Source organism: Lagenorhynchus albirostris, chromosome 19 (assembly GCF_949774975.1).
Source record: "Lagenorhynchus albirostris chromosome 19, mLagAlb1.1, whole genome shotgun sequence".
Taxonomy (NCBI): Eukaryota; Metazoa; Chordata; class Mammalia; order Artiodactyla; family Delphinidae; genus Lagenorhynchus; species Lagenorhynchus albirostris.
In genome coordinates, this window is record NC_083113.1 from 33,084,954 (window position 1) to 33,094,696 (window position 9,743).

The 9,743-nt window shown below is 45.6% G+C and overlaps 1 protein-coding gene across 3 annotated transcripts; it reads left to right on the forward strand.

Moving 5' to 3' along the window:
• Positions 1 to 1,987: 1,987 nt before the first annotated feature.
• ARL2BP (ADP ribosylation factor like GTPase 2 binding protein) lies at positions 1,988 to 9,000 on the forward strand. 3 transcript variants are annotated; one of them, XM_060132127.1, is made up of 6 exons: positions 1,988 to 2,101; positions 3,360 to 3,421; positions 5,152 to 5,258; positions 6,265 to 6,350; positions 6,561 to 6,657; positions 7,281 to 9,000. In XM_060132127.1, exons 1-6 carry the CDS (start codon positions 2,028 to 2,030, stop codon positions 7,380 to 7,382), a joined length of 528 nt encoding a protein of 175 aa, XP_059988110.1. In that variant the 5' UTR covers positions 1,988 to 2,027; the 3' UTR covers positions 7,383 to 9,000. The 3 variants fall into 3 exon arrangements, with proteins under 3 accessions (XP_059988110.1, XP_059988111.1, XP_059988112.1); XM_060132128.1 differs by lacking the exon at positions 1,988 to 2,101 and adding an exon at positions 2,232 to 2,622; XM_060132129.1 differs by lacking the exon at positions 1,988 to 2,101 and adding an exon at positions 2,690 to 3,045.
• Positions 9,001 to 9,743: the final 743 nt, after the last annotated feature.

A 9,743-nucleotide genomic window follows, 5' to 3' on the forward strand; every position in this document is an offset into this window, starting at 1 on the left:
CAGAATGCCAGGGAATGATGATTCAATCACAGAAACCAAAACAATTTCATTAGCAGAAAATGCCTTTTGCATGAATTTCAACCATCTTGATTATGTAACCAAGAAAACTAAGATCAGCAGTTTCCAAGATTGTCCATTTTCTTGCTATTTAGTCACATAAAACAATTCTTAATGCCAACCCAAAATGAATGAAGAAAGTATTATTAATGGAAAATATTTCATATATACAAGTGAATTTTCTGTTTTTCTACAAAAAGTCCGCCATTCTGTTTTCAGCAGAAAAACATCATGTTCTGATTTCCAGGAATATTATTTGACAACTCGGGGATTGGGACCATACATAACTTGATGGTTAGGCTCTTAGGAGTGGGGCGGACCCAGGTTCCAACCCCGCTATGCCGCCTATTACCTGTATGCAAGTACTTAACTTCTAGGCCTTAGTTTCCTAATATGTAAAATGGAGATAATACTTTTTAGAGTTTTGGGGGGTTTTCTCATAGGGTTTCAAGTATTTTAAAAGGAAACAATGTGTTTTTAAATGTGTATCACAGTATCTGGCACATGCCTGAATAGGTGGATACCTATTATTCTTTATTCCCACTTGTTCTTAGAGCCAGAGGTGGTGAAGTGGACTAAAGAGGGCCACAAATTCTTTGACATTCCTCCCATCTATAAATGAAATTTCTGCCCCCTCCCCTTAAATCTGGGTGGGCTCTATGTTTGCTTGAACAACTGAATGCAGTGGAAGGGATACTGAGCCAGTTTCTGGTCCCAGGCCATTGAGTGACTGGCAGCTTCCACGTCCCGTCTCTTGAAATATTTGCTCTTGGACCTAGCTGCCATGGTGTGAGAAAACCCAAGCATCCATGGGAAGACCTATGTGGAGAGGAACGGTGATCACCTCCCACCTCCCAGGTCCTCTGTTCAACATCCACAACTGAGCTACCTAGCCAATACTGATTTGCCAGCCACATGAGTAAGCTTCTTGGAAGAGGCTTCTCTAGCCCCATTCCAGCTACCCTAACTGATGCCAAGTGGAACAGAGACTAGCTGTCCCTACCAAGTCCTGTCCAAATTGCAGACTAGAGAGCAAAATAATTGAGTTTTTTTAGCCAATAAGTTTTCTGGTGGCTTGTAACAGCATTAGATAACCAGAAAAGATGAAATCAAGTTTCCTCCTCTGCTCTGATCCCATATATGTATTAGCAGTAGAACGTGTGGGCAAGTTCATTTAGTCCAGCAGAAGTAAGTGTGGTTTATAGAGAAAGTAGGTCATGAGGAAATTGCTGAGTTTGCCTTGAGCTGTGTGACCAGTGTTTGACTTACAGAACTCCGTCCAGTTATTCAGCAAATCTTTCTGGATGCCTGCCTTCTACTTGGTGGTAAGCAGAAGTAGTACCTCTGAGAATTGATCTCACTCTGGATACAACTGTGTCATGGTAACCATTTTTAGTTCCACATCCCACTGATATCTATTTTATGTCCATTCAAAAATGTCAATTTATTCAGACTGGCCATCTGACCCACAGATCAAACTTAAGCCATACCTAAAATTCCTCTAGACATGTACCAGACATTTGGCCAAAAAATAAAATGCAACCGAAGAGACACAATGTCTAGTGATCCAATCAGGAGAAAACAGATCTAGGGTATCCTTTTGCAAAATTCGTCAGTTTTGGAGGGGTACTTTTCCTGGAGCAAAGTCACCTGATGTAGTTGCTCAAAGTGGTTCTGTCAACTTTTATCTTGCCTAATTACCCAAGAAACCAGTTAGTGCCGAATAATCTTTTTGATGTGAATATTATACTTATGATGTAAATTACAATACCTCCACTTCTTGCGGTGGGGCGATCCTTCCACGAGAGGGAGTAACTGTCTCGCAAATCAGAGGTCTTCATTATCTGGCTCAAAAGCTAAGGGATTGGCTCTCAAGAGATTTTCGATTTACAGTGCTCTTAAAACCCGCTTTAAACGACCTGAAGCTTCATCTTAAATCTTGTAATTCATTCCAAGTTGCAAGTGAGGAAATGAAGGCTCTCTCTGGGCTTGGATTCCTTCCTCTTCAAAATGGGGACGACGTCAGATTTAATCACCCCACAGAGTGAGTATACGTGAGAGAGCCCCAGACCTGCTCAAAGAGGTCCGACTTCCGTTCGCGACCCTCCATCCCTTTCCCTCACTTCCTCTCCCTATCTTTGCCCCGCCCCTGGCGTTTGGCAACGCACGCCTGTGATTGGCTGCTGAGAGCCGCGAGGCGGCGGAAGGGTCGCGGAGGCCTTGGTGAAGGCGGGGTGGGCGCGGTAACGGACGCCGGGACCCCCTAGGCGGCAGCGGCGAGTTAAGTGCGGCCCGGCTAGCGCGTGGCAGCAGCCAGGGAGCCTGAGGCCGGGGTGTCGTGCGCAGGCGCTACTCGGTTGGGCCGTGAACTGGCCGAGGCCTCGGCTGCGAGGCCTTCCCGATGCCGGTTGGGGCTCTGCGGAGCAGAGCGGAGGCTGCTCCCGGGCCTCGGGCGGGGTAGAAGCCCGGCGGGCCCGCTGCCCCGCGCGTGGTGGATGCGGCGTCAGCGATGGACGCGGCGGCGGCGATGGACGCTCTAGAGGAAGAGAGCTTCGCGCTGTCCTTGTGAGTGACGCCGCACGAGCCCGGGAGGCTGAAGGTCGGGGCTGCCGGCGCTTGGCCTCGGCCTCTGCCTCCGCCCTGCGAAACCAGGATCCCCGGTGTGGGTGGGAGAGCAACAAGACTCCGCCCCAGTTCCCGCGGCCGACTCTGCAGCCGCGGCGACCGCGGGGTTCAGCCCTGGAGGACAGGAGTGCAGTGCGGTGTCATGCGATGATACACGCCTCTGTCACAATGCCCCCCGCCTCCAATCCTTGGTCGTCAGCAAAACCTGGCGAGTTTGAGCTGCAGAGGCCCGACCACGGGTCAGAAGACCACCACCACTACCCCCAGGGGTTCTAATTGCCCCCCTTCCCGGCCAGTGTCTTAACCGCACCAAGTTTACGCGCGCCCACAAGCAGATTGGTGTGGGGTGATAGCGAAAATGCGGTGAGTAGGACCCCAACGAAATAAATGCGAGGAGCCTTAAGATGTCCGCTGTGAGCCTTTGCCCCTTTTATTTGTCCCTGTTGTAAGTCCTTGGGTCGTATCATATTTTATGAAAGTGGAGCCATTGCATTCAACTTTGATGTCACAGATGTGTCAAATGTGTTTTCTTCTGTGTGGCATTGCTGAATTAGACAGTAATCATTATTAATTTTTAAAGCTAGTTGATGGGAAGTTTATTTGAAAATGTCCATAATACATTTTGAAAAAAAGAGGAATTAATCTGAAACAGCTCCTAATCCAGGCGTATTTTTCAGCTCTTCCGCCTCTGATGCAGAATTTGATGCTGTGGTTGGATATTTAGAAGACATTATCATGGGTAAGCTTCCTTGCCTGTGCTTTTTAGGTTTTAGGCCCTTGCTTTTAAGGACGTTGAAATCCATTTGGAGAGTTAATTTTCAAAAAGAGAGAAAACATGAAGCTGCATGTAATGTTTAATGTAACGTACTGTAATACAAAGTAAGCCTTATTGTGCTTTGCTTTACAGGCTACAGCCCCTACTCCTTTAAGTAACTAGTAACCATAGATTCAGTCCCCTGAAGGGACTTATTCAGGTAATGGGGCACCTTGAAGTTATGGGGCTCTTGGCAAAACTTCAGAAAATATTAACCTAGTTTATTTCAGAGAGTAAAATCAATTTTTAGTCTTGTGTTTTAATATTTTGTGATATAAATCACAGTGTAATACCATAGCCATTGGGACTTCCCTGGTGGCGCAGTGGTTAATTTTGTCTACCAGTGCATGGAACACGGGTTCGAGCCCTGGTCCAAGAAGATCCCACATGCCGCAGAGCAACTAAGCCCGTGTGTCACAACTGCTGAGCCCGCGAGCCACAGCTACTGAAGCCTGCGCCCTAGAGCCTGTGCTCTGCAACAAGAGAAGCCACCGCGATGAGAAGCCTGCGCACCTCAAGGAAGAGTAGCCCCCAGCTCGCCACAACCAGAGAAAGCCTGCACACAGCAGCGAAGACCCAACGCAGCCAAAAATTAATTAATTAATTAATTTAAAAATACCATAGCCATAGCACACATGTTGGTGAGGAACAAGATGTCATACTTCAGCTGGGTTCTGAGTTCGAATTTGTGGATTCATTTTGGCATCCATAAGTCCTGCTAAGTAATAAGCAGTAATAGGCACCAACCATTTAAGACAAGTATGTGGGAGAGAAAAATTTGAGAAAATCTTGTCTGTTGACTTTAAGTTTTCTGAGAATTAGGAAAAGAACACTGTTGTTTGGTGTTACTAGCTGTATTTCTTAGCCTTGTTTAGTGAAAAATCATTGACCAAGTTTTTATACCTTCGGGTCCTGTAAAGGTTCATACCCTTAACTCCTAAATGCAAATGTTTCACTGTTAAGATCCCATGTGGATCTGAGGATTTCTGAGGAGTGCTGAGGAATACTTTCTTTTGGCTTCTATGAGTAACCTGTGTGCTGTGGGAAAGCCCAGGGTATTTATTCCAAAGTCTAGGTCATTTATGAAGCTTTCCTTTTATTTTTAGAAGTTATATTCTGTTTGGTTGTTAAAATACCCTAAATACCATAAACCTTAATGTTTGCTATGAACCAATCTCTATACATGAATTCTCATCTAAATTCCACATAGCAAGTCTTACAGGATAGGTACTCTGATCATCCTCATTTTTCCAATGAAGAAACTGGGGCTTAGAGAAATTAAGTAACAGGCCGAAGGTCACACAGTTGTAAGTGGCCGAGGTGGGATTTGAACCCAGGTAGTCTAGCCTCTATCAGAGCCCATGCATTTAATCACTACACTGTTTACACCACTGCTGCTGAAATTATATTAAGACAACCCTTTGTGGAGTTCCCAAGCCACCCTGGTTAAAGTGGACTAGAGGATAGTGGTGGTTGCACAGCAGCGTGAAGGCGCTTCATGCCGCGAAACTGTACGGTTAACACCTTCAGCTTTCCCCTCCTAGAGACTGGCCATCCATAAAGCAGTTCTGCTGACATTTCTTCCTGCCTGTTTAGAAATCAGAATGGTTTTTAGTCTCCACTAAAAAGAGTACATTTTTCCTATTGCGGTTCAGATGATGAGTTCCAGTTATTACAGAGGAATTTCATGGACAAGTACTACCAGGAGTTTGAAGACACAGAAGAGAATAAGCTCACCTACACACCTATTTTTAATGAATATGTAAGTGGATTCCTGTTTCTCTTACTGGAGATTAGGATTTCTTTAAATTATGAATTTAGGATCAAGTGATGTTGAAATCTGCTCAACTTAATCTGCCATCAGCACCCTGCCGGGAAGCCTAATTAGAATCTGATTTAGTCTTCACCTCCTGTTGTTTTCCTCTGCACAGTTCTTGGGGCTGTTTTCCAAATATTTAATGACTTCGTCTTCTGTTTTAAAACATGTTTGGCTTTATCATAATCCTGCTTTCAGTTACAGTATGTGGATTCACCATACCTTGCACTTACATACTTTTGACCTTTTGGGCTTTCACACACTATTTTTTCCTACTACATAATCCAGCCAGGTATGCACGACTGTTTGATAAAAGTGAAAACCAAGACCAAGATCACTAAGTAGTTGGTGGCAAAACCAAGACTAGAACCCAGGGACCTCGACTCTTGACCCCTTGGGTCTTTGCCCTATGCCAAGGCCTCGTGCAGCCTCCTGTTATGATCTCATCGGTCCGAGAAGAGGTTTGAGCCTCCAGGACTTTCTTCCCTTAACATAGAAGTGTGGCAGAGTCGAAGGTTTCTTAAGCCAAGCCTCAGCTTTTAAGGAACCTGCGATTACCTCCAACTGTGTGCTTTTTTATATGTTCTTTCCGCACAGATTCTGTCTACCCAGGCAGAAAAGCCCCCACTTACTTCACTCCTCCCTTCCCGCCGTGGGGAGTGGGAGCCCTTCTGCTCCCTATCCCTACCCACCTTGGAGCATTCCTCTTGTTACATCGTAATTACCTGCAAATGCCTCTCCCACGGGTGGGCCAGGGCACAGGGGGTGTGCTCACTGAGGACAGGAGCTGGGTTTGGGTTTGGGTTCTCTGGGTTCTCCCAGCACTCGCGGGGAGCCAGGCACACAGAATAGGCTCTTAGGAAATGTTTTCAAAGGGCTGGAGGACAGGCTTTCTGAAGAGAAGCTTTGTTTTCTTAAAGCACAGTCTGACCAAGATCCTTTCCACTGTTAGATTTCTTTGGTAGAAAAGTATATAGAAGAACAGCTGTTGGAGCGGATTCCTGGATTTAACATGGCGGCTTTCACTACAACTTTACAGTGAGTTGAGCTTGACTCTGCTTTCTTACGTCTTTTTACCCTCAACTCTGAAAGAACACCCTCCCCCTTGTTTTCCTCAGTGCTTGAATATCAAGCTTTAGAGCACTTGGTTAGGTCCTGGGTGGGAGGCCCTCCAGACCTTTGAGGGAAATCTCGAAGAGACAGTCTGTATCGTCATTCATTCATGAAGCAGCCCCTTTTCTTTTGCAGGCACCATAAAGATGAAGTGGCCGGTGACATTTTCGACATGCTGCTCACGTTTACAGATTTTCTGGCTTTTAAAGAAATGTTTCTGGACTATAGAGCAGTAAGTTCCTCTGTCTGTTTAGTCACAGTGAACTGCTTAGAAAGTTCCAAGTAGACCTGTCGAGCACAAACCACCTCCTGTGCTCCTCTCTGTAAGACTGGCCAGTATCAGCAGAGCGAGCTGCTGTCCTCTGCTGGCCGGGGCCTGGGACCCTTAACAAGGAATTACATTCTCATGGTTTTGGTGAAACAGGTCCCAGGCACCTTATAGGGTTCCTAAATAATCAAAAGGACAAAGCCAAAAAACAGGTCTGATTGCCTTGCTTTTCTTGGAGTACAGGTTCTTAATAGGAAAAAGAAATGTTTTTCAGTGAAGAGAGGTCATTTTTTTGTTTTTTTGGCTGCGCCTCGTGGCATGTGGGATCTTAGTTCCCCAACCAAGGGATCAGGGATCGAACCCGTGCCCCCTGCAGTGGAAGCGTGGAGTCTTAACCACTGGACTGCCAGAGAAGTCCCCAAGAGGTGCATTTTTAAAGAGTGACCAGCTCTGAATAAAAATGCAAAATCACTCCCTCTTCCTGTGTGCTCCCTGGTGGCCCACCCTGAACACTTCCTTCCCTGTTATGAGCTAGAAAGGACTTTTTTTTGTCTCTTGCCTCTTAAAGTTGCTCTCTTCTCATGTAGGAAAAAGAAGGCCGGGGACTGGACTTAAGCAGCGGTTTAGTGGTGACTTCATTGTGCAAATCATCTTCTATGACAGCTTCCCAGAACAATCTGCGGCCCTAGGTCCCACCTCCAGGTAATGGGATCTTTCTAGACATCACCAGCCCAATAGACTGGGAGAGGCTTTGGCTGATGTTGTCCGAAGAATACATCTTGGAATCACTGACTCTGTTCTGCAACTCTTTGTTAATGTTAAGTATTGATGGGTCAGAAGAAAATGACCCGACCTTCCTGGGACACGTGCTTGTCTTCAGTAACCCTAGTACTCCACCCTGAGTAGACACCTCTTTCAGGAGCTTCTGAGTCTGGCTCCTGCACCAAGCCCAAGTCCAGCATTCCACCTGGGGGGCACTTCCCCAGCATATGTGTTGGTGTGTCCTTGTTGGAAGAACCCACCATCACCAACTCTCTTGGCCCAGCAGGCCTTGCATGTCCCACCAGGCATTTTTTTTTTTTTTTTGCGGTACGCGGGCCTCTCACTGCTGTGGCCTCTCGCGTTGCGGAGCCCAGGCTCCGGACGCACAGGCTCAGCGGCCATGGGTCATGGGCCCAGCCGCTCCGCGGCATGTGGGATCTTCCCGGACCAGGGCACGAACCCGTGTCCCCTGCATCGGCAGGCGGACTCTCAACCACTGCGCCACCAGGGAAGCCCTCCCACCAGGCTTTTTGTGCACTCACAGCTTTTTATATGGGTCAGAGTTTCAGTCCTGCAGCCTCGATGGGGTTTTTGACTGGGAGTATTTATCTAGGGTTTAACTCAAGCTAGGTACCCATCTCAAGATTTCTGAAACTCCTACTATCACAGCTAGTCTTGGAGGTAGGAATCGACTTAGAGAGTTGTCCTTTACCTAAAAAGGTACTTGTGAAAATCAGTTCCTAGTCTTACAGGTACAGTCCTTGTATCACTTTACTGTCTTCTACTGGTCCTGATGTAGTCCCATTGTTTCTATAACTCTCATTTATGTGTTTTTGAAAACATTTTTATAAATGAATACTCAGGCTAACCTAGTGGATATAATCTTGGAACTTCCATGATTACCCACTTCAAGATCAAAGTATTATATTGCTGTGTGCTTTTTAGCTGTTAGAGCTATGAAAGCAAAAATGCTTTCCATGTTGGTGTTCCTGTTTTACTGGGCACCAATGAATGTATGCTGGAAGTGGTCTAAAAGGTTTCCTTTTCTTAGAGCATGTTAGTATTTGTGCAGGTTTGCTTAAAACCCTTTCTATGTAGAACAGCTCCTTAGGTTTTCTGTTGGGGTAGGGGCTGTGCACTTCCTTCTTGCTGTCAAAATAATCCTACCAAGATAGTGTTCCACTGGTCTAGCTCAGTAGGAGATAGCAAACAGCTTTACTGGTCATCTGTCTGCTTGGATTTAGTACACTGGTTTAGTACAATGTTTGATAGAACATTACTGACCAGAAAACATGGATGTCACCTCTCTAGAAAGAAAAACTATAGTAGTTCAATTCCCAATGTATACCTTAGTTGTTTTTTTGTTGCTTTTTTTATTTTTAAAGTAAAAATAAGACTCTCTACTGACTTTTCACTTGGCTGTTCTGGTTTTAAAGGATGAGCTAGCTGTAGGCTGTGCGTTTTTCTGTACCAACGTGGCGCTTATTAAATACTTTTGTACCATGAGTAAAATTTCAGGTGTTTTGAAAAAAACAAAAACCATCATTCTAAATGAGTCATCCCTTCTTTACTATTGCTGGTGCCATCAGGTTATCAGTACTTTGGTCTTTCAAGACGAAGTCTTTTAAAACACTTCGTCTCCTGGCCTTGCCTACCCTTCTTGCTCTTTTTATAAACGGGACTGCCCATCGCAGGCCAGGCATGTTGGAAGCACTTGATGAAGAATCCCTCTATTCAGTCTGGCTGAGAAAAGGCAGGTGGACAAAGATGAAATTATGAAAAGTGAACAAAAAAGGCAAATGGTTCTTTTTCATCTTTTTCCACTCAGAAAAAAAGCAGGCACGTCTGTTGTAGCTTCACATTAGAAAACAGGCTTTCTGATTTTTTTAAAACAAACTAGAACTCTCTCTGGTCTGCTCAGGAACTTAGCTCATCATGTCCCACCTTCAGAGGGGCTCAGGGATGGTTGGGATGAGAAGGCCCCACGTGCAGACCTAGCCTCAGGAGACATTTGCCTCCTCCTATTGCTTAGGCCTCCTCAGCCATGGGAAGCACTGTTCACCCAAACTGCAGGGCCAGGGGCTAAGGACTGGGGGATGCATTGGCCTGAACCAACAGGTAGTTGTTTGACAAAGAGTGTTAACATCTCCACCAAAATAGGCTGTGTTTTAGGGTGTCAGAAACCTGGTAAGACTTGCCAAGGATTTTGTTTTCTCTTAAGCCTCAAAAGAAAATCGGTTGGTCTTCCTTAAAACTATCCTTTTATGGCTTAATTCTAGAATGACTAA

Coding starts and splice junctions, on each gene's coding strand:
- ARL2BP (XM_060132127.1), top strand. CDS start 2,028: ATGAAGGCTCTCTCTGGGCTTGGATTCCTTCCTCTTCAAAATGGGGAC. Junction 6,351..6,560: donor GCTTTCACTACAACTTTACA/GTGAGTTGAGCT, acceptor TTTCTTTTGCAG/GCACCATAAAGATGAAGTGG. Junction 6,658..7,280: donor TGTTTCTGGACTATAGAGCA/GTAAGTTCCTCT, acceptor CTTCTCATGTAG/GAAAAAGAAGGCCGGGGACT.